The sequence below is a fragment of the Gavia stellata genome, chromosome 7, assembly GCF_030936135.1.
Source record: "Gavia stellata isolate bGavSte3 chromosome 7, bGavSte3.hap2, whole genome shotgun sequence".
In the NCBI taxonomy this organism is placed as follows: domain Eukaryota; kingdom Metazoa; phylum Chordata; class Aves; order Gaviiformes; family Gaviidae; genus Gavia; species Gavia stellata.
Genome location: NC_082600.1, coordinates 49869654 through 49894481, shown reverse-complemented (window position 1 = coordinate 49894481; position 24828 = coordinate 49869654). Strand labels below are relative to the sequence as shown.

General features: G+C 46.3%; 1 protein-coding gene across 1 annotated transcript in view; it reads right to left on the bottom strand.

Moving 5' to 3' along the window:
* The window catches only part of PAMR1 (peptidase domain containing associated with muscle regeneration 1), a 57166-nt gene that overhangs the window by 28819 nt on the left and 3519 nt on the right, over positions 1 to 24828 (bottom strand). Inside the window, exons 2-6 of the mRNA XM_059819640.1 lie at positions 16083 to 16259; positions 15197 to 15325; positions 8627 to 8741; positions 3254 to 3471; positions 1 to 108 (exon numbers count right to left, since the gene is read on the bottom strand). Coding sequence (XP_059675623.1) covers positions 1 to 108; positions 3254 to 3471; positions 8627 to 8741; positions 15197 to 15325; positions 16083 to 16259 — 747 coding nt within the window. The remainder of the gene's footprint in view (positions 109 to 3253; positions 3472 to 8626; positions 8742 to 15196; positions 15326 to 16082; positions 16260 to 24828) is intronic.

The window sequence follows — 24828 nt, the reverse complement described above, 5'->3', positions numbered from 1 at the left end:
AGTTTTCACAGCGATTCCCTGTATAGCCAGCCAGACAGGCACATTTGTAGATACCGCTTTTGTCTAAAATGCACGTTCCATCATGAAGACATGGAGATGAAGAACAAGCTATAAAAGAAAAGCAAGAACATTCACGGTGTCTCATAGCATGGTGGTCCTATCTATTTTTCCTCACTATGGTTCTGTCTTGGGATAATTTACATATTCTGGTTAGAGTTAGGAAGACATAGTAAAGGGCCTAATGCACATCAAAAAGCCTTCTGCTCTTCTTTCTTTCTTACTGGAGAGGGGATGTTATAGGGATGGGCAGTTCTTTTCCCAGCCTTCATGACTTACTCTCACTATTTTCCTTTAACTGTAATCAAGTGGTGAGAAAGGTTTGTGGAAGAAAAGTAATTTAAGACAAGCTCCAACGGTGTTTAGAGCTTAGCCTAAATTAAAGAAGTTTAATATCATCCTTCATTTCTCCTGCCATTAATCCCAGAGTTTAGGGGGAAGTTCTGGGATCCGTGGTTCTGGTGGGTTTTTTGGGTCTCCGATCTTGTCATCCCAGACTTTGGGAGTTGCCTTGCCCCTGAGGAGCACTTCTTTGGTGTTAGGTTCAGGAAGCTCTGAATGGTCATGATGACCCTAAGTCTGCTGGGGAAGCTCTTGCACACCACAAATCTAGCAGTGATACACATCAAACTGTACATATTAGCATAAATTAATATCATAATGTGTAATTGCACCACTTAGTATCAGCAAATTCCACTGTGCAATAACACACACACTTTTTTGTGCCTGCTCTAAGGGGAGACGAGTCAGTAGAACACAATTTACTCTCAAAAATACAAAGAAACCATTTTAACTTAGATTATTTTCCAGAAGAAAAGGAGTCTTGATTTGCCGGGTTCAGTCAAACAACATGGGACAGTACTACAAAAGGTTAAAGCCCCTATGTTGTGTCAAAGATCACTAGCTTGGGGATACAGAAAGTAAAGCGTTATTGAAATTCAATAACAGGCTTTCATCTAACTAGATCCAGCATATGTCTAATCCCTAAGAGACCCTGATGCCTCCCCATCTGGCCCCCCATCCTTCTCATCTGAAGTCTGTTGAGTGACTTCCAGTCACTCATGCCAATTACTGGTTCCCATTTGACACCAGGCACAAGATGGGACCTAACACCTGCTCCCAGACCAGGCAGCGCAGCAGGTTGTGTGGTTTCGTCCTTTAATAACTACACATGCGGTGACCTTTCCTAAAGGCGATATAGGCTTTGCAGCTTATTTTGTATCAGTCAAAACCATTCTGGCAGTTGAACCAGTGACCTCTGTGCAGACACTGACACTGCTTCAGCAAGCTATGACTTATAAACCAGCACAGAGCTCAGAGGAGGGAAGGGAAGACAGAAAGGGAAGGAATTCAGTTCTGACAGCACAAGATGCTTCTTCAGTCCTCTCCATTACACCACTAAGGTGCTGGGGACATCAGATCACCTCCATGGCCTGGTCCACATCCTGTAAGCACAAGTGCTGCTGCTGCTCTCTCCTGCAGCACAGGGAATTGCTCTAGCAAGCCCTGTGCAAGCTGTTCCGGGGACCTCAGCTTTTCCACAGTGCTGTGCACAGAGGGAAATTTCAGGGGAAATGCTTCAGTTCGCAATGTGTTGCCAGAGCTTTCGATCCTGTGCTGCCCCTGCTTTCAATTCTACGCTGCCCAATGCACGCCATATTCTTCCCCTAAACTGTCCTGCTGGCCAGGTTAACGCTTCACATAAAAGGACACTGGGAGTGTTTTAAAAGCCTTTCACTGCAACTACACATTAGGCCAGAACAGCCTCATAATAAAGTGCACAATAAGACCTCCTCACAAACTCTAAGCAGCCCTTTGCAACGTGCTCTGGGTGGATTACCACACTTGCAGCCACCCAGCCTCAGAATAATTACCACTAAAAATGGGTCGGAAATACAGTGCTCAACAGTATTCGAATACCAAGTGTTCCCTGCTGGGCAGAGAAAACAGAATCAATTCAGCTTGCACCATATGGAAAATGTTAGTTCCCTGAGTGTAGGCAGCCCTTATGCAACATAGCCCACACCACATTCATTTGTTCTGTATCACCTCTCCTGCTGTAAGCCCGGGCGAACTATCAATAGCTAACTGCTCCTGCTATGTTACTAACAGGTACTGAAGGTAACATTTGAAGAACAGGGCAGGCTAAGAAGTGGCATAGGCACTGCATCCAGCAGTATGCACATTTCAGATTGCTAGTTACACCCCTTATCTTTGTTAACAGCTGATTCTCTCTAGGTTTGTGCATTTATATAAGGATTACATAAACTAACTAAACTTCCTGAGCCAGATATACCCTGGATGACCTCATGAAATGTGGGTCACTAGGGTGTGTGGAAGGCAAGTTATGGTGAGTCAGAGATCCTGCAGGGTTTATCTATGGCAAAGCAGCACACTCTGATTAGCCTTCTGTGCCAGGAGTACTGTGGATAGGTTTGACCAAAATTCCCTGCATAGCTAAACAAGAAAGATCCAGGAAGAGCGTAGTGGCTGCGTCAAATGCAATGGCAAAATGAGGAGCCAGCTACACTTTCAATGTTATTTTGCAGCCAGAAACAAATGGTGGAAAGCAGTGTGGGGGACTCAAGCACTGACTACTAACAAAAACACAGACATTCTGGAGCCCTGCTTCTGTCATTCATAACACTGAGTTCATCACAGAATGGGAAATGCCTGGTTTTATTTTCTTAAAGAAAATAATCTGTCCTTTGTACACACTTTTTTTTTTTAAGCCCAAACAGTATGATACCTGAGCCAACACGAGAGTCATGTCAGGGCATTTTCACTGAGCTAATTACGAGGCTTTGCATCAGGTTTTTGCTAGATAAGATAGTGACTCTGCTCCTGCACGCAGCATTGGGCAATCCTGCAATTGCAGGTATACGTGCCCCTTCCTCTATTTCCTTCTGTGCTCTTAGTTCTCAGATTCAAACAGAAAAGTCTCACAAAACAGCAGCTTTTCTGTGCTGGCTGATGTGCTTGTTCTTCACACAGGTAGAAGGAATTTAGTCTTTGTTAGAGGAGGCTCACGTTCACATGCCAGCTGACGGCTTTTGAATCTTCCCTGCACTGACTTTGTGTAAGTTGCTGTTGGCAACACAGCATGAAAGTTTTTAATGAAGCAAAACAGGGAGAGAGATTAGTGAAATTGAATTAATGAGAATGAGTGGCATGTTCCACTTTTGGATTATTTTACCTGTAATTTCTTCAAAGACAGCATGAAATCCATCAAAGTTCTTTGATCCATCAGACTGGAAGAGGACATGGAGTGAAGACCCAGTGCTTCGGATAGGAGGCGGCCTCTCATTTCCACAGAATTTCTTAATTATTCGGCTGTCCAAATTGTCCCCATCACGGACCTCCACATAGTCATATTGGCACATGTAGTCAAACTCCAGGCTCAGCATGGAAAATCTTGGGGAACAAGGACACACAGTCAGACTGCGTATTCTCACCTGTGCACCCTGACTCTGATTTATTTGGATGTTTAGTTATGTTAGTTGCCTCCTGCCCCTCAATGAATCAACAATTCCCAAATCACATGAAGTCCCCCTCACTTCATCTCAACTTTTGCATCATGATCTTTGGAAGCCAGCTCAGATCTACACAGTTGCTCCATGAGAATATTTAAGCGGCAAAACAGTGAAGTTTAAATTGAAGTCATGCAGTCTGTTCAGACGCATCAGGTCCCTAACCACATTACAACGTTAGAACTTTCATCTAGGGTCAGCCACAGCAGGGGGCATATTTCTATCTTGGCTGTTTGCTAAAAATTGTTCTATTTCCCCTAAATAAAGTTCTAAGTACTGAAAGTAACAGTATCAAAGACCAAGGCGCAAAAGCTATTTGCATTGTGATGTTCAGAAGTCAGCAATTAGGGGTACAAGGAAAGCTTGGGGATGTAACACAAGCAGAAATAGGCAGAGAAAGGGAATCCAAAACACTACAGCACATTTTGCATTAGAAAGCAAAATGGTAGTAAATCCCCAATGTCTGGCACTTGCCCTTCTTTTGAGGGCAGAAATAAGGGACAGGAGTTAGTGCAGAAGGGAAATATTTAAAGCCTTTTCCCACAATGTCTGTCTTTCCTAGCTTTGATCCAGCCAGTGCGCGAGGCTCTTATTTGTTAACAGCAATGTTATATGCTGCTGTTTGAATTCAGTGGGGCACAGAGCCAAAGCATCCCGCTAGAATATGAATGAGGAACAGAGTGAGAAACACCAAGTGCTCTGGAGAATGAGCAATTGCCAGGGGTGCTGGGCCCAGCCATGGTACAGCACATAAGAATGAGGAGATCTGGGCCTGGGAGAGACCATGCCACTAACTGTTCAGCACAATATTTTATAAATTAAACTTGTTATGTACTAAATCTTCCTGAGAACTCCTAAAGCCGCAGACATGCGTATTTAGGATTAAGCTAAATCTCCCTCATTGCCTATTCCAGTGTGGGCCTAGTGATTTGCAAAGACTGCATTTTCACACCAAAAAGGTGAGACAAATTTTGGATCTGCTGCTGGAACTCACAGTCTGAAGAGGCAAGAGAGTACTGGAGCCTATTTCCTGCACTTCTCTTCTTGGCACTGAGGCCCCTATGTTAAGGAGCCCCCCATGTTGTGTGAAATGACCTTTCTTTGACAACTCATGAGCTGACTTACAAGGCCTCTTCACTCAGTCACCTTTGTTCAGGTCATATGGTTGGTTTTAAAGCATCAGGAGTACACTACCTCCAGAGAAATGAATGAGCAGTTGTAGGAAGCTACACCAATGGAGCAGAGCCCCTCATTTTTTAAATCATCTGGTGGAATGTAGAATAAGAAAAAAATTACATCTGCTTTTAATATGCATTAGAGAGAGATTAATTCAACTTAGCTTTGCATAAAATGCATGAGTTGAATTCTAGTTCTGTCAGGTTTGCCAGAGACATCCTCACAGGCATCAGGTTATACACTACATCTTCAAAACATTCTTTCTCTGGCGGATCATACCCCGGGGATCTACCCTTATGGAAGTTACAGAGCAATACAAATTAACCCATTCATCCTTGTCACATTTATCAGGCTACATTTTATCCTGACTCAGACCTAAAAATATTTGCCAGTTCTCTGAACTGGTATATTTCTGATTAAAATTAAGTACGTGTGTAAGTTCAGAAGGAAAGTTTCTGGGATGGCCACCATGTAATGGGAGCAGTGTTATTTATAGATGTAAAGGTAAACTCTCTCTAGCAGTGTGCTCCTGAACAAAGAATATCAAGAGATTCTCACAGAGTGAAGGCACAGAATGAAAGAGCCATACACGGAATACTGTTTTTAATTGTTTGCTTTCTCTGCTTTAAAAAATTATGACAACAGAGTGGAAGATGTGAAAAGCATAGGGGCTTCTGATTTGCATTTCATTTAACTTAGCACAGAAGCAGATACACTGTATTGATGACATGGGATCCCATGATTAAGACTCAGAACTGGCAAGTCAGGAAACCTGCCAAAGCTTTTCAAAACCTTTTGGCTATGGCCCAGTTGACGGGACCCTTTACAGACCATGAGGTCTACTGCTGTTTAAATCACAGGTACAGGCAATGTAATGAACCTCAGTTCCCTCACATGTGAAACTGTAACAATATCATAATTCTCTTGCATATTATGAAACTAAGCATGCTAATTTAGTGCTACAGATCATCAGATACAAAATGGAATGCAAAGTATTGTCTTGATTTCATCAGTGTCTGTAGTGTGAATACATTCACCAACCCCTCTGAGGAAAGCTTCTAGCCAAAGGAAAATATTTAAAACTTCATCTCTACTGAGGCATTAAAGAAAATGATTGAAAGTTGTTAGCTACTTCTACTGTGGTATGACATCCCTGACATGCCTCGGGCTGAGGGAGTCTATACATCACAAGCCAAAGAAAAACAAGGCTGGAAAAAAGGAGAGAAAACAAACTACCGCCACAATCTGGGCACCATTTATCAAAACAGCTCTCCTTAGCCAACCCCCAAAGGACTGTGTGGCACAGCTTGAGGCAAGGGAAGATTTATCTGTGCACCTGAGAGTTTTACTCTTCCTGCCCTATGCAAGCAGAGACAAACCACTTTGTTCCCCTGCCGTATCATACTGTCCCCATCCCTGCCCTCACAGGCCATCAGAGCAGGAGCAAACAGGATTTATGCACAGAGAGAATGAAGAAAGGAGTTCTTTTGTTAGCAGTTGTGCTGATTCAGCGCAATGTTGGCTGTCCATTACAGCTCTAAGCAGAGTTAACACCCACAGAGGGGATCAGTGCGATTATATGAAAATGCAGCGAAGGCAACGATTCAGCACGGATGGCAGACCCAGGAAAAAGACTCTGGTGGCCTGCTTAGTTGTACCTGCCCTTCTGTGTAGGAATGACCTAAAGGAGAAGCTTTAGGCTAAATGTACCAGTTTTCCACAGTATGAAACTGCTAAAGTACCTCAATGGCCAGCTTTGAGGTAGTCCACCTTGAAAACGTCAGCCAATTCAGAACACACTCCAGGGTTACCTTATGTGAGGTAGATATAGGCCTTCATGTTCTGTGTGTGCCCTGGAGGCTTGCGCCTATGCCTCCTGACTTGCAGGGTGGCAGGATTAAGTGTGGACATTCAGGACACTTCCTGATCTTTCCCTAGAAGTGCCGTGTCATCTGCTGGCATCTTCAGGCACCCAGACGTCAAGCTCAGCTCAGGCTGTGCACAAGGCTTTAGGTTTCTCCAACACTACCCAGCTCAGATAAATGTAGTTGGTGACAATACAAGGTTGGCAGCTCAGGCTTCCCTCTTGGAGACTTTCACAGTTGGAATGTAACGTTACGTCACAACAAGGAGATGCCTAGTATTGTGTTTGTTTGACTGTAGGAAGGATGGACATGGGAAGAAAGAGAAAGGCAATCTCTGCAGGATGCCCCTCATGTTAAAGTTTTGCATCTTCTGGTAACAGCAAAGGTAAACGGAGTGAACTGTACAGATCTCACCTGACACTAACATCTTCCTAGCATGCATGTGGGTGGCTCTCAGGAGGAGGTCTGATTTCTCCAAAGAGTTAGTACATCTGTTAGCTTACTTTACAGCACTTGCCATTCCTCTGCCTTGAAAATGGATGACAGTCTCCTTAGCGCAGCCACAGCAAGTACAGTTGTTGGATCTAATGTCCTTTGTTAAAATAGCCTTTCCTCCCTTTCCTGTACCTTGTGCCTGATGCCACCTGGCTGTCAACTCTTTACCCAGCGATGGGTGCATCCACTAGTGATGTGCATGCACAGGATCCATTTCCACTCTCACACCCACTCCCATAAAAGTGAAGACCAGGTGACACCTGTAGCTTATTAAGCCTTACAATTGACAAAGCCTTGTTCAGAAACGTAAAACATACCAGGTTACCTCCTCCCTGCGCTTGCGCTGTTCAAATCATACAGCTAGCCAACACCACCTTTTAAGGTACAGCTCATACCTGCTGAGACTGATGCAAAGTTGTGTCATAAGAACACAAGATTCCTCCTCACAGCATTGCTCCCCTGTGTCTCCTACACATTTCTCCAGAGTCAAGAGGCTCCAACACTATCCAAGCAATAATTGCAGCTGCTCATAACTACACAGCAGGCTTGCATTTGCAAGTCTGAAAAAAGGGCATCAGTGTGGGAACGCCACAAGCTCTTCTTTTCTATTCAGTTGGTTTCTCTTCCTCTTATTAAATACTAAGTCTCTCTTTAAACATATAGGAAGAAATCTGTGCATCTAGCATAGTTGTTTTCCCTGGGCTCCAAAGCTGGTGAAATACTGATTTGAAGGCTACTGTTTTTATTGTATTAGCTAGTAGGTTTTGAATACAATCCCACGCCAAGCTTCCTGCTGCATGTGTGAGCTCCCTGCTACACACACATGAAAACAGCATTAATTACCCCAGCTAAGGGCTGTCCTGCACTAGGCAGGATACCCAATCAAGAACTGTGAGCTTGAGTCAGCAGGGGCTGGTTAACAAGTCTAAGCATACACAGGTCAGAGGAGCAATGACTTGCAGGAGAACCAATCACATCCTCCAGACGTAGGAATGGTAAGAGGAATAACTGAGGCTGGTAAAAGACAGGGCTGGTAAAATGAGTGAAAGAAAAATAAGAGAGGGAAAATGTAGGCCAAATGCAAGGCAGGTGCCATGGGCAACTCTCTCCTGGCATGAGACATCATATCAAAATGTTCCTACAACTTTTCTTCAAAGAATGTCTTTGTTCAGCCTGGTACACTCTTCAGAAAATACTGGGTGCTTCGGTGCCAAGATCTTGAAGAGACCTCTAGAGAGATACTTTGTGCCCTATAGCTGAGAAACTCTCCTTAGCATCCAGCTGTTCTAAATGGGAATTGAAGGCACAGCATTGATGATTTGTGCAGTGGCTGCCCATCACAAGCTAGACCAGGGGAAAGAGCTGAGGTACCAAACTGCAAGGTGGTGGCAGTACCTTCACTGCCCCAGGGCTCCCAGCTGTTGACCCTCATTGACTCTTGGTTATCCACATGCCCCAGTGTCCACCTGAAACCAGCGCTGGCTAAAAGTCAGTATGACCTACCTTAATTCAATGTTAAATCCAGCTTGAACATGAATAGTCCATTCACATCGTGCATTCAGTGGGTAACCCTCCAGCAAAATCTGACCTCTAGAAGCCCGAAACACCTTCCCGCACCCTGGGGAGCAAAAGAAGAAAAAAATCTGTGTGAGGGATCTTCAAGAGGTGTTTGAAGAAAATACATGTAGAAACAACAGCGGAATGAGAAGACAGGGAGGCTTAGGAAGATACACACTTTCTTACAAGGCAGTATTTAAAATAATGGGACAGCCACACAATGGCTATAAAGAGTTATGACTCTGTAGAGTATTGCCTAGGCTAAGAGCATGCCTAGAAAAGTTTTAGTTGATTGCTTCTCCCTGGTTTGCAATGCAGCCCCATGAAACCATTTCTTACAGCTTTTGTCCCACTCTTGATTAGCCCACCCACCCTGGCTGATGCTCCAGCTCAGAACAGTTTTGGTGGATCTCATGTTGACCTGTGTAATCACTGAAGCTGAGGAAGCTGATGGGAAAGTGTCAAAGGTTCAATGAACACTTGAATTAGCTCAAGTGAGAGAAACAATGAGAGGAGGAGCTGTTGCACCCAACATCATAGTTTCAAGTCCTTCACAAGGAGACTCCTGGAGGAAAAACAGCTGATGTATTCCTAGAGGATACATCTGTTTGTCCTCACGATTCACCACATCATCCTTACATGTTAATGCCACCATGCCAATGGAAACATATAACCACCACAGCTCCTCCACCAATGACTCAGTGTAACACATATATAACATACAGCCCTCATCCCTTCTCTCAGGTTCATTCTTATCCTACCTCTCCTCCTGTCCCACTCTGCCTGTGTCACTCTCAGCTTTTTGCCATACTATGAAAGGTACTTCAGTGCCCAGCATCAACAGAATAAGATGAAGTACTCTGATCATTTGTGCCCAGTCTGAGAAAACCATCAGAGGACAATGACCTGAACAAACAGTAGACAAGGTCACACGCTGAGGAAGCAATATCTTTTCACGGCTATCCTGCAGCTGCCCCTAGGCAGCTGTCCAGGGATACTTGTCCTAATTCCTCTTCTTGGATGCTGAACATTTTTAGCCCAGAGAGTTCACTCACCTTCGGTAACCTCTCCCTATAAAATATGGCTAATGCTATTTTCCTCTGTGGAAGAAGGAAAGTCGTTTAGTGATTTTTGTAGAGCCTTCTGTGATCTGTAAATGCAAGCGCTAGCAAAATGCACAGTTAAATCATTACGCACCAAGCAGAGCTATTTCTCAGTTTCTGCTTTCCTGACTACATCTTTCCGAATGGAGTCTTGCACATGGCTACATTCCCTGGTAAACCTTCTGTTGCTTTGCTGGGGGATGAGGCTGTATCTGTAAGCCAGAAATTGTGATTGAGTCAAACAGCATCACTGAACCAGGGGACTCTGATAGCTGCACACCACAGATAATGAAGATAAGTAAAAAGACAAATGACCCAAAAGATCTCCACAGCAACTCTCTCCCTTCTTTTTACCTCTTTAGTCCAACAGAAAGCCCTGCTCCTTCCATCTGTTTCCAAAGAGGAACCCTAAACTTTTAACCAGCAACACAGGACGAATGTTTCCTACTGAAGCGGCGGGTTTTAACACTCGCCTCAGGGCCCTTCCTTCCTTTGGGAAAAGAGGGTGACAGCGATTTGGTGAAGTACCAAGCATCTGCGGTTCCCATTGATCTCAGTGTCTGGAAATCAGTCCTGCTGTATCTGGTCTATGGGGAAACGTGAAAACTGCAGGTCAATTACTCCTCTTTCTTCTTAAGAAAGTGTTGCTCAAATGAAATACCCTTTGTTCATTTACCCTCGGTTACCCTTAATTAAGCGGGACCCAAGGAAACAGAAATCCTGCTCAGAAGTGTTCCTCAAAAGTGTTTCATCCTCCTCTGTGGCTCGTTTATTTCCCTCTGTAAAAGGCAAGGATTAATGACTGTGCCCAGCAACCACATTAGGATTCAGCGAGTACAGCAGGATCTGCTGTGGTGCACATGATAATGCTCCTTCCCACAGCAAGAAACAGGACCTTGTGCTGCCACTGGCTCCTGCCTCAAAAACAACCTGAGACAAAGCTGCTAGAAATCTTCAGATGGTTTGACAGGGGGCTTGGACCATCTCAAAGAAAGTTTCCCTTTCGTCCCGAAGGGCTTTTGAGTTTCTGATGCCTTTAACAAAGGAAAGCCAAAGAACTGGTGCAAAGAGATACTTGTGTGCACGGCATACTAAACACACTTTTCTGTTTGCAGTGGTACAGCCTGAACTCTCTGAACACTAGTGCCAAGGAAGTAGGTTTGGCCAGCAAAGCAGGTGGTCCAGAGGCTAAAGAGGAGCCATTCAATGACTGCCTCCAAAAGAACGTTCTCAGATTCGCTACCGCCCTTCTCTGCACGAAGCACCTTTGCAATCACATCAGATCTGTGCTCTTGTATCTCCAGCCCTTCTAGCAGAAGTTAGGCTGACTCCCCAGGCCAACAGTTCAATCATCTGTTGATCAAAAGGAGTCTTTTCTCTTCCCATTCTGAATCTGCAGGAGACCTGGAAAGCTCTCAAAAATAATTTACATCCCAAACACAAATGCTGGCAAATTCTGCCTCATTTACAAAAAAATAATCCACTTTGGCGGAGTGTCAACATCCCTGTTCCGTTCCTGTTCCTGAAAAAAAGGCAGCTTTCAGGGCCACAGTAAGATTTCCTCTAAGGCTTGTTACTAACAGAAAAGAAAACAATTCAGGAAACCTCTGAGTTGTAGCCCACGGAGAGCCCTGGGCTGATGGAGGGAGAGGTCCTGAGGAGACCTCCAGTAAGAACTCATTATCTGCTGTTCAAGTGCTGCAGCATCGATGTGGGGCTCCTTCAAAAGTCAAGAGGACTGAACAGAGGAGAACGCGATTAGAAATGTTACTGGTATTCAGAAACAGGCTGATAGGGGAAGGCAGCTGTCCCTCGTCACGCCTTGTTGCTACCTGTTGCTTGTTGGTCACCAGCCTTGCGTGAAACACTAATGTTCGCGAAGTCTCTAAAACTACAAGCACTGTTGTTCGTCACGGGGACCACATTTGGACAGCGAGGCTGAGGACATTTGTCAGATACCACCACTTTCTCCCCTGCTTTAAAGGAGCATGTGTTCTCAAGCACTGACAATCGGAGGTTGACAAAGGCTGTTGGAGTGCAGGGTACAGAGGAAAGGGTCCTGCAGGGTCGTTTCTCTTCTGGTTTTAGATTCTGATGTGCCTTTTAAGGCACGACAGTCCAATCCAATGAACAGTCCCAACAGGAAATGTCCCAGTACCCAATTAACTCTGTTCAGTGTGGATTTTTTACTAATAACATTCCTTTGAACACCCTAGACCATTTCTCATTTTACCAAATGATGTGGTGCCCTTTGGCTGTTTTTCAGCCATGTCCATGTGTCCGGCTATGCCAGCAGACAGTACGAAGCAGCCGGCCCCATGGGCTGGCCCGTGGTACTTCGTCCTTGTCACGGCCCTCCAGGCACATCACCACTTTTGCTGGCAGTTCCCAGAAATCGCTCCCAGAGGCTCACTTGCGATTGCAGGCAGTCCCTTGACCGCTGCCCCGTGGCTGGGGCAGCACCACCAGCCCATGGAGCCAGACGGGGCACCCCAGGGTCCCGGGCTGCCCCACGAGCAGGCCTCGCTGCTCCCCTTGGGGTAACCACAGCCTGCCCCACAGCTTACCCCCCACCAGTGCGGCATTAATACGGCATTACTCCTGCCCATAGGCTAAATCGCAGCTGTGCGCTCCTCTGCATCGCTGGCATTCATCCCCTGGTGCCCACACGCGCGGCCATTTCCCCGTCTGCCGGAGAGGAGCGGGCCGGGGGCCACGCAATGGCCGGGGCCGGGGCCCTGGGGCCGGCGGCTCGTCCTCCTCCGGGGCCCCGGGCGCCACCTAGCGCCCGAGCGGCGACAGGCCGGGGCACCTGAGGGAAACGGCGCGGCGGGAGGGCGGAGCGGCGGCGGCTGCGCCGCGGGAGGGGAGTCCCCGCCGTGCCCGGGGGGGGGGTTCTTAGGGCGGTCCGGTAGGGAAGGGACGGAGCCGGAGGGGTGCCCGCTCGCCGCCGGGAAGCTCGCCCGGGTTACGGCGGAGCCCGCCCTCGCCGCTCGCCGTCTTGGCCGGCCCCGGGAGCGGGAGCCGGCGGCCGACGCTCCGCGGCAGCGCCTCCCGCGCCCCGCGAGAGGGAGACAGAGCCCGGCGCTCCCCGGGCGGGTCCGCCCGGAGCCCTGCCGGGTGTCCGGTGCTGCCTGCCCGCACCGCCGGCTCTCTCCTCCTCCGCCCCGGTCCGTGCTCCGGGCAGCCGCCCTAAAGCCTCCCGGCTGTGAGGTCTGCGGGTAGGTTGCCCTCGGCGCGGGGGCAGGGTAGAGGCGGGCCGCGCTGGGCAGGAGGAGGTGAAATCTGGGGAAGAAGCTTCGTTTGGGGACGCCTCGCCAGGGCAGCCCTGCCAGGAGGAGCCCTCCTTTCTGGCCGCTGCGGCAACGCCGCTCCCCGCAGCCGCCGACCTGCCGCGGGGGGAAGCTTTGCGTGCGGCCTGCGCGCAGGGCCGGGGCGGGTCCCGCGGGACGTCCGTGTGCTTGCTGGCGGAGGGCACTGGCGTTTGCCGTACCGGATGAAGTAGACAGATTACATCCCCCAATTACTGCGGTTGCGCTCCCTTGTGTTCCCGGGGTTTATTGGCACTCTGCCGCTGGCGAGGTGCCCGGGGCAGGCTGCAAAGTTCCAGATGTGAGCCTGCGAGCAGGTACCAAAGAGAGATGCCTCCTCCTTCGCTCTCCAAAATGTGTTGCATTAGCACCGGCAGCTGGTGCACGCCATCATTCGAAGGCTACTCGCTGGCCGCCCTCCAGACCCAAAGCCACATAGCTGTGAGCCGGCAGGCCAGCACCCGCTATGGTTATGGGCTGCTTTCTGGACACGCAGTCTCCGCATGCCTGAGCCTGAGCCTGCCGTCAAGGCCAAAAGTGAGATAGCCATGAGAGCTGGAGCAGGGAAGCTCAGGAGTGTGCTGGGATCACAACCGTCCCCCGTGCTCCTCTGTAAGAGTGGAAAAGACAGTAGTGCTATCTGCCCATCCTACCCTGCCTTGGAAGAACCTCAGAACCACACTCAAGAGACCACACCCTCAGTGTCACACTGCTTCCCTCAACAAGTACTAGGAAAAACACTATATAACAAAGCCCTGCAAAATTTCAGTACTGCAAAAATGTCCAAATAGACTGCAGTGTGAGGGTGTATTTGCCTTAAAACACAAGTAGGCAGAGCAGGCTGAAATACACTGTAGGCAACCGATCTACTCAGGCAGAGGGAGGATTAGATGAGCTAATGATTCTTTCTTGGCTCTGCTCTTAGAGAAAGTGCCAGGGGAGCTTTAACATCGACGCAGAGCAAACGGGACTTTAAAGTGCTCTCAGAAATCACACCGTAAACTGCAAGAGACTCAATTTATGAACTTCCAAAGCACCAAGCTGCTGGTTCCCTTCCTCACCCCCTTTTATTATTATTATTAGATGAGTTAGCTCTGTTGCTGAAACATGCTGATTCCCCATATTCTGCTGTTTAAAGCAATGATTTTATTTTGTTTGCTTTCACCTCCTGAATGGTCATGGGCTGTGTTGCGAAAGCAGGTTCAATTGTTGCTTTAAATTCAATGACTAAGAGGAGACAAGACTAAGGTGTGGAGAATAATGGACTCTGTTCTCAAGAACAGAGTAGGAAAAGCAGACTGCTTTCATCCCTTTCAGTGAAATGGGAACAAAGAGACATTCAATAAAAATTGAAAGAGGGTCGGTGAAAGGCTATACCTTCACCAGTGGGAAATTGGTAAAGGAAATACTAATCTTAAACTGTATCCAATTATGGAATTCATTATTGAAAGATAGCATTAGGACCAACAGCTTAGCAAAATCCAAGAAGCAGGAGCTTTTGTACGCTGTTGGGAGCAAAACCTTCAGCTATCGCTACCAGAGCCTGAAACACTCCTGGTCCATCATGGTGCTGTTAGCAGTTGCAAGACACTGTTTTCCAGAGCTGCCTTGGAGTGAGTTGGAGCTGTGTGAAGGAGGGAGGGAGCACTGGGACTTCCTCGGGGCTGGTTCTGCAGCCCAGGGGTTGAAAGAGGACAGAGGAGAAGCTCTTTGATATAGCTGTTGCCCATGTAAATGTTTATGTTTTGCTGAAGGCCTCTGGGGAATCAGTTATGCTGAAATATGTCTGAGAAATGCAGAGAACAGAAGATTTCCAGAGTCACAGTAGTTAAAGTTTTAAAATAAACCAAAACAAACCAGAAGTTTAGTAGGGTTGTAACCTCCTGTGACTTGTGGTGTGGGCCAATCCCTAGCAGATGAGCACTGGGAGAGAAGTTTTCCCCACTGTAGATCTGCTTACTGCCTGGTTGTATTTGCCCTCTCCTGCCTGTGCCCTTTGCAAGTCACCGTACAGGAAGAGCTGGAAAGGCACAGCATGGCTCCGGCTCTGTCCCACCTCTCCCTGTCCCTGACATGCCTCCCTGCCCATGTAGGACACTTACTCATGCAGTCCCCTCCATACCAGCCAGCTCTGCACTCTGCACAGTAGATCCCCTTGATGTAGAAGTCGTCAAGTGTCCCTCCCCAGGAGCCGTTGCGGCAGGACTTGCAGTTCTCAAAAATGGTGCAGCCTGAAAGGAGAGCCACTGAGTTAGAGGAAAGCCAAGGTGGATTGTCCTGCGGGGAGAGGAGCAGCCTCTCTTTTCCACAAAAAATGCCAATGACATTAGTGACTGCTGCGGTGCTGACAGCTTCCCCACCGTGAACCGTACCCAACCTCCACCCGCAAACACTAGGCAGCTCAGACTCTGAGACTTGGAGCCAAACTCCCAGTCTGACTTGCCCAAACCTCTAAATCTCATTACTCCGACTGTAAATGCCTCTCTCAGGAGTCTGAATGTGGATGCTGGTGCTGCTCGGGCCCAGCCTAAGTGATTCTGATGTCTTCTAACTTGGTCCTGTCTCCTCCTGCTCTCAGCTGTAACTTTGCCCTTTCCTCCTTGCTAGCTGGACTTCCAAGTCATCTCTCCCTTCTTGCTTTGGGGATGCAAATGATCCCAGAACACCTACAGAACACTCCTGGTGTGAAGCCAGCTGCAACATCACCCTTTGGCAGCTCCCAAGCCTGCCCAAGGCGCCCCGAGGACAACATTGCTGGTAGAAAGTGGGTTTTTTTCTGGCAGCGATGCTGCCTACTGCAGGGGCATCTTGCCAAGTTTCTTGCTGCTGTCAGCAGAGTGGCAGAGGGAGTTCCCAAGGAGATGCGGGGCAATCCCATGCCCCGGTGAGATGTGCCTGCCCTCACTGCTCCCCTGCCCAGCAGCTACCATTACATGCTGATGCCTTGGCCAAAGATCTGGTGTGAACACAGCGTGGCCCTAAACATACCTGGGTGGATTAAGCAGGAGTCGCACTCGTTCTCCTCGTTCCTGCAGCAGGGAATGGTGTAGCCCACTCTTTCCTTCCGTCCTGGGCAGACGCACTCAATTTGGTCGTATTCGCAGCACTCCCGACACATGATATTCCACTCGGCGCCCGGGCAGTTTTCATTGATCACTGTGTACTCTGCAAGCAGGGAACAGAGAGGGGGACACACAGAAATAATTCGTTATCTGCCAAGGATTGACAGGATCTATTAATCAGTGATTTGTCAGATCATGTATGGCATGAGGCTGGCCAAGGTCTTCAGCCCAGGAAATCCCAAGCTACGTGGTAACACGTGGCCGAACCATCAGCTCGGTTTGGGTGTCTGAAGAACACACAGGCAGTTTCGCAGTGCCAGCCAGAGGAGGCAAACAGACCAGAGGGAAGGAGTATCTTCACTTCAGTCTTTTCTCTGCAAGGCCTTCCCACTTCTGTGGTGAGAAAATAGTTTAAAAAAAACACAGAGGATGACGTCACATGGGAGACTCTTCTTCAGATCACAGGACTGATTTACGGCCTCATATAGTATAGATTATTTAAACTATAATGGCATGTTTTGGTTGTATTTCTGTTTGTGAATTTGCTACACTTGAAGACTAGGGTGTCCTCTAGGAAAGGCCAATTTTGAGGCTGGGTTTTAGCTGGTTTTACTCCCTATTTTCACTCAGAAGCACACAGTGTTAGGCTCGGCTTCACTGCCAAAGGAAACAGATTTTTCATTATTTTTAAAGGTTCATTTTGTCTGGCATTTCTAATAGGGTAACATTATTAGTATCTTTTTATTATTTAGTGTAGCCTCATATCATGATACTTAAGCTATGCTGGAAGTGCCCTTTTAGGAAACCACCTCTGACTGGGACTCGGGACTGCCACAGTAAGGGCAGATCCCATCTTTCTCTGCCAGCGTGCTGTCTAAATTCTACAAAGTGAAATCTAATGAGTGCACGGTGCTGTCAGCATGTCTCCTAACCAGTTGACAGACCTGATGACTGCTTTCTTGGAGTTTGATGGTAAAAAGAGAGAGAGCAGACTAGAAAGATGAGACATGAAGGAAACATAATGAGAGTCTCTCTTTCTTCTTCCCTCTCTCCTCTCCTTTTATCTTTTTTTTTTTCATTGTGATTAGGTAACATCCTCTTTCCTTTTGTTTTAAACTCAGAGTAACAGGGCTGCCTTGTCATTGCAACAAGCCATACATCTCTAAGGCGCAGCACTCCTGTCCGTGCCTGTACCTGGCTCCCTTCTCACACTGCCGGGTTTTGTTTCATTGTGCCTCATAGCCTAATTAGCATGTCTGCTGAAGCACCCTACCACTGAACCTTGCTGCTCTGTCTCACTTGATTCTCCATGGCCTCATGAAGCCTGGTTCCTGGAAGCTTATCTTTTCCCCTAATGATATTTACTGGCTCCATAAAAAAGGGACCACCAAACTGTTTCTTCATTTTTTTCCCTTTGGCTAGGGAATGAAATTCAGCCCTAAGTGCTCCTCGGAACCGAGCCTTTCCCTTGTGCCTGGGGAGAGTCCACCACTGCTCTGAGTTTGGAAACAGGCTGCTGTTTGTGCTGAAACCTTTCTATTCCCTTTCCGCGCCCCCATAATCATTCCAAAAAGGAAAAGAAAGACTTTTCTGTCATGCAATAAAGTTATGTGATTTTTTATTCCAATAATGAATTCTTGCATCAAAATAACCTTAGTGTTTAGCAGTTATACAGCCTTCTGCTTGTAGATCTCAAGATGGGAAACTGAAGCAGAAGGGAGGTGAAGTGTCTTTGCTCAAGGTCCCCGAGAAAAACAATAGCAGAGCCAGGAATTAAACTCATGCCTTCTAATTCCCAGAACAGCAGTCAATCAACTTGGCCAAGTTGGGACTTCTTAACCTGTGGCTATTATTCTCTTTTAATGAAGCCATTTATCTATGAACTGTATCTGATTCAGATTCCAGAGCAAATTGATTACATATGTCTAATTATCTTATTAGAACTGACACTCAGTTTGTTACACTGCACCATACATGACTGAAAATAGCTGTTTCTGTGGTGTATGGAGGTGGGGGTCTCACTCCTTATTGAAGGAGGACTCCCCAAAGTCTGAGTGATAAATGACTACCCACCACTCAGGAGCTTTTGCAAAGCTTCCTTCAAATTCTTGCGTTTCCCAACTCAAGCTAAAAATCTATTTTCTCTCAAAATTGTTAAAGCTTATTAATAAAATGGCTATATCCATTTGGGTTGTAGCTGTAAAATGCCCAAGAGAAACTGATATCTGTAAAATGATCCAAACATCATTCACAGGCAAAGTTGCACTGGGATGACGAGGGCATGTCTCCATCCTTGCAGGAATTCAAAACCTGACAAGATAAGGCTGCAAGCAACACAGCGTAACTTCTCCGACAGAGGGGCTGGACCAGATGACCTCCAGAGGTCCCTTTCAACCGAAATGACTCTATGCTTCCATAAAATATTACACATGTATTTGTATGTGTGTAGAGAGTGTGGTGTGTGCATATGCATATTTTTATTTACATGTAGAGCTTGTGTACACAACAGGGCCAAAAAGCAGATGCCACACTTATTCTTGGTGAATCGAATGGGTGTATTTGTAGCGTAAGTTGAGTTTAAGGTAATATTTAGTGTTAAGATGGGAGCAGCAGATCTTGGTCCTTAAAGAATTGTAAAAGAAAATTTGCTGCCACCTAGAAATGCTGTTTGCTCACGTCTTGCCCTTGTCTCAACTGAAACAATGAAAATAGACTGTCTTTTGATTTACTGCCAGTTTAATTCCCTTTCATGTTCTCAAGTACTGCAGTTTGTGCAACATATATAGCCTTGACAAGGAAATTGTGGATTTCAGATTTTTAAGTGATCCTCTCTAGGATTTTCTTCACAGAAATCATGAAATCTATTATTCTAAATTGTAGAAGCTATTCTTGAAAGACATTTGTGTGAAGACTATGCACCTCTTTAATAACAGTAGGATCCCTTTTGTTTTGCATAAGTATCTCCAGGCTACTGAACAAAAGGCAAAGGAAACCTTTCCCTCAGAAATGTAAAAGGGAGATGCAAAGAGCCTCTAGTGCGTGTAATGAATGTTTGTTTGGGTTGCTGAGCTCATCCTGGGCTCCAGGGAGGAAGAGGCATAACCCCACTGCCCCTTGTGTGTTTGGGGAATGGTAACCACTGGCGGCTCCCCACACCCACACTTGGCCTTTATTACCCCAAAACAGAAGAGAATGAGGCAGAGAAGAGCGGGGGGAGATTTATTGACTGAGTAAAATACTGGAAGCCAGGCCTTGGCCAGCTGTGGCAGAGATAATTGTGGGGTGCTTTGTGGGTCTGACTTTGATAATCCTCCAAAGCAGGCAGTCTGGCTTGCAGGCAGTGCCTGTGTCTCCCAGTGTCAAACACAGCCCAGAAAGTGGCTTGACCTGGTTTTGGGAGAAGCAGGAAGAAGCTGCTTGACAACCCATGCAAAATATTTAGCTGAAAAGAACAAACAAGTCTCTGGACAGGCAAATAAACAGTGGATTAATTTATGGGATTTTAATGATGGAAGAAAAGCCCATTAAATCCAGGCATAAACAGCACACAAGGAAGCAGCTCAAGACCATGGAAACCAAGCAAGAAATGGCTGGGCTGTGAAGGCATGCGAACCTCCGGGGAAGGTGCCAGAGGGAAGACCTGCTCGGCTCAGGAGCCTGGCAGAGCACAACTCAACGTTTCACCCGATGCTTTGAGTCCAGCCTGAGGGACAAGTGAGGTGGGAGATGAGCACTGAGGCACATGCAAGCTGGCTGGTAATTCTTACGCATTTCTAGGTTCGGATGGCAACACGTTCATGCTTTTCACTGACATCTGCACCTCGTGAGACCGCCTAGTCCCTACAGCACATTTCAGATCCTAAAGGCTGTCAGCAATGGATTTTGTAAGGCAGCAGTAGGAGGGGATGTTCCCAGGCAATGTCCTCCCTGCTAGCAGCATCAGTCCGAGGGCTGAGTTACAGCAATGACAATTCATCACGGTGATGTTGGCACCTGCCCTGCTCCCTGGTGCTGAGCTGGGGCTTTGGAGGAGCCAAAGGCTCCTCACTTTGGGGAGCCCTCGCCGCTAACAGGTGGGCCCTGAGCTTCCTCTGTGAAAACCTGGTGCGGGTGATGAGCCGCAGCAAGGAGGAGGTGCAGCAGGACCACGTGGAGGGGTGGGCTGGCTGATCCTGCTCTGGCCTCTGCTGAGCCGGCGCTGGGAGCTGAGCTGCTGAAAAGCAGATGAAGAGCATCCACAGAGCAGCTGGCACTGGATGAAATGCACAGCCAATCTGCTGAGTAGTTTAATGCTTACTGACTTCCCCTGTCAGTAACAGGACCTCAGTTTCCTCACAGATCCTCAAGACTGCAAAGGCAAAACTTTCAGCCTTTGCTCTTGGTTTTGACTCAGCTCAGTGTCTGCCTTTTTAAAAGTGGTGCTTGCCTGCCTGCCTCTGTACCATGAACCCACAGGAGCCAGTGAAGGGAAGGAGTAGAAGTAGGTTACTCCTGGTGCTGCAATACCTTGAATGGCAAATAGTTTTAATCTGCTGGACTATCAAGCTTCTACTGTCACTCACTTCCTTTACGAAGTTGCAGCAAATCCAGCTCTGATTTGGCTTGCCAGGCTCGCTCACATCCCTCACTTTCTCTGGCCCAGAATTCCCTTTTTTGCTTCTTATTTTTGCTCTACCTTTTCAAAACATGCCGACTTCCTTGGCCAAGACGTGCTTGGGCAGCCTGGTGTGCAGCAGAGGAGCCTGAACAGTTAGTGATGCAATCATCATCTCCCTGATACAAGTGTGTCTGGTTTTCCTATCACCCTCGTGGTCTGGGCACACATATGACTCAGCTGTCTCCGTCCTCGCTAAACCTCAAATACTATCCCATTCCAAACTGCAGGACTTTGGAAAATGAGGCGATAAAAACCACACAAGAAATTCTTTTATTAGTACTTGGGAAGGGTCGTGATGGAGGTTTGACAGAAATACTGTTTGAAATTGAGTGGAAATGCAACCTTCCAAAAGGGCAGTTTTTACTGCACCATTCTGAAAAGCCAGAAGTCTCCTCGGAAGATAAGTGAAGACTCCATTAGCACTGACGCTGAAGACTGCAGATGTTACTTATTCTTATGCCAGTGAGTTCAAAGAGGATGCCCAAGTAATAAAAAATAGCTGCAAGGATAAGACCATCTTAAAGCACTAGTTCTATTCAATACAAGGTCTGCTGGAAAGGATAGTGATGAATCCTGTGGGATATACAATGAGCACAGTCAAATCTCTCATTCAAGGAAAAAGTAGAGACCTATCAGGGATGGGAAAAAGTCTGATCATCAAAGCAAGCTGTGTCTTACAGCTCAGGGACAAAGGAAGAACTGCCAAAAGCCAAGCTGAACTTGACCTTGCAAAGGAAATTAAAATAATAGCAAAAAAAGAAATAAGGAAAGAGGAAGAGAGACTCCTGTGGTATGGGGATGCGGGTGAAATGTAAGACCGTGGTGCAGAATGTAGTGAGTTATTAGCTTTCATCTTCAAGGAGGTTGTTTATGGGGAACCTGTGAGGAAGGGTTTGAGGGTGTGGAAACAAATAAAGTGTAATCCACATATTAGTGAGCTTCTAAGCAACTGCAGTTTGCACCTTGGGATATTCAAGTAAACCAACTTCGGTTTTGGTTTATCTTACTAGGTCAGGCTTAAAGCTTTGGTGATTTGGGAACAGATTCACGAGCACATTGCTGCCTTAGGGGTGGGTCAGGCAGCTCATCAGGGTAAAACTTCAGCTTCAGAACACTTGTCTTTTCCCATGGTGAATTTGTCAGTCATAGATACCTTGCCAGATAGAAATGGGATTTCTGTTCCAAAGGTCTGAGAGCTGGGGAAATTGTATGGCTAAGAACTATGGTGAATTGAAGCAAGTCCGATTACACCGATTAAATTTTGTGTCTTCCACTTCTTTGGAAGAATGACTTCTTCAGGCTGCACTTACTTTAAGCTGATATAAGCCCATGCTGCTGCTGAGATGAGACACTTCCCTCCTTCCTCTCCCTGACGTCCCATTCCCTCTTCCTATCTTTGTGCTGGCATTAGCTGCTATGCAGAGGGATTGGAGGACTGATCCAGCAGAAAAGCAGTTTGCCATCTCCATCCATCCTTGGGGGACAAAAGAGAAAAATTTACAACCTAAATGTGCTCTACAGTCCTCCAAAAGAGGGAGCACCTTAGGACCCTGCTGGACATATGTATTTATCAGGACTTCTGAAAGATGGAAGAATGTGCTTTATAAGGACATCCATATCTTGGTCTGAACTGATGGACCTTCCCATCCTACAAGTCCATTCTGTTATCCTGCAAAGATGAGTTCTCCTTCCATGCCTCAATTTATCCATCCGCACATTGGTAAAACACTACTTAGGCTCAAAGAAGTATGATTTCAAATTGCTTTGAAAAGTGCCATACGAATTAACAGCACATTGTAAATAAGAGCAGATATGAACAGATATGTCTCTAAAATTAGAGTCCATAGAGGATGACTTTTTCAAAGTGATTATTCAACCAGTTCATGTTCCACAGATGAGAACATGCCCTTTTTGTTTAATTGCATTTTATTTTTTCAGCATGATGCTCAAAAAGAATTACTGCCTTCTGCAGAAGAAACGAGCATTTGAGTTTGAAGGAGCAATTTCTTAAGGCTCTTATTAGGGAATGTTTGGCCATGCAATAATTCTGAAATTAAGCTTTCTCATTTACATTAAAACCAGCTCCAACAGAGGTGAAACCTAGTAACAGCTAACATTTTCTTTAGGTCTGTCTCATTTGTATTACTGTTTTATCCTGCTCCTCTTTTACTCAACTCTACTGTCATTGCACAGATGTGCAAGCTGGGCCCCACCCCATAGGTATCGTGTGTGTGGACGTTGACATTAACAACAAGAAGAGCTTTGAGCACACAGGAGATCTAGAATTTGTCAGCTGGAAAAGAGAAAACATGTTGGGTGAAACTGTGGCTCCACTGTGATGAATAGTAAAACTCTCCATTTGATTTCAGTGGGGCCAAGAGGAATAGACCTCAGAAGGGAAGAGAGATGTTCCCTTTAAGAGGCTTTTCCTGGGGCTCTTGGCAAATGGTGTACCCTAAACCATTAATAATGAAGGAAAGTGCAGGTCTTTGTTCTTAACCTCTTTTTGCCTCTGATAACCCATTGTGCAAATGATGCCTGTTTTCCTAATAGATGTGTTAAGGGGATGAAAGGGATAATGCTGTCTCTAGAAACACTTGCTTCTCTTTAGAAATTATGTACCTATTATTCTTTTTAGCAGCTGGGCTAATTAAAAGAGGAGCTAAAATACATCCTTGTTTTAGTTTTACTCAGTGTGCTTACTTTATGGATTGCAGACCTTTGCTGAAGAATTAGACTGCTTCTCCTACAGAGTCAGTTAGCATCCTTTCCTGGCCATTAGTGTGAGCTTTCACATAGCTGTAAGAGGTGGCAGCGGGAAAAAAGAAAGGATTTCTATTTAAAAAAATCAAAGCCAGTGGGTGAACACAGGGGGAAATCTACTATACTAAGCTGAATCTGTCCACTTAATAAATGTGCCTTAACTTGACTGTCTTTTTTAAGTCCCAAATGCAGGATTGTGTTGAAAGCAGACTAAACTACTACAGAAAGTATATTCTGTTTAAGAAACGCATTGAAAACCTGTCTAGTGTGAGTACAACTGTGTTCTGCTGGACGAGACAACCGTTGTCTTAAGCTCTACCTTTTTAACAATTCAGATCACGTTTCACATAGAAAAAAAGGCTAATGCACATTCTCCTTTGATTCAGGAATTGGGGTCTGCCTTAATGTTTTCAAATAGGAGGGTCTCTATTCCAGGTTTCCTGTTGTCATATAGTGTTTAGGAGCTATAAATTCAGAAATAAATAGCCCTGATGTTGTTCCCGATAGGCCATACATTTGCTTCATCGTGCTCCTACAGTAGTGCCTTTTTTACATTTGTAAGCTTCTATTCTTAATTAGGCTATGACAAACAGATCATAAACTCCCAACACTTATGCTCCAAGGAGGGAAGAATTGTTAGTTCAATAAAAAATTATTTTTGAGGTCTCCATCAGGTCCTTAACAGGATTTCCAGTGTGACTTACAAAGCTTGTATCTCTCTCCACACTGCCTTGTTTTGCTTTGTCCGTGATAAAAATCAAGTATGTCGGTGTAACTAAAAGGAAAGCCAAATAAAAATTTTGCTTCCTATTTGTGAGGTCTAGACTTTGCCCATCTAAGCGCTGTAACAGCGAGTTAATGCAAAAACAGTGTTAACACAAATAGCTCTAGGGTTTTCTGTTTCCAGTCTTAATAGAAAACAGGACTGTCATTTCGGTCTTTCTACATGCTAAAGCCTCAGTAATCCCACTACCCTTCAGCCAACGTTGCCTCAGTTGTGATGCCCAACCGGTTGTGTCATTCCCACCATTTTCCTTTTTCAATAAACCTGCATGCCCTGCAGCCCCTCCTCTTGCCTGCTCTACCTGCTGCTGCGGAGAGGACTGACAGGTAGCTCTAGGGTAGGATGCTTGTTCCTGTTGGAAACTTCCCTTTCCCTTTCTTCCTACAGTTCAGCAGCCCTCGTTCCCTGGCGGTAAGCTGTAACGTGCAAAACAGCCATACTCCACACCTCCCCAGTCGAAACTCTGCT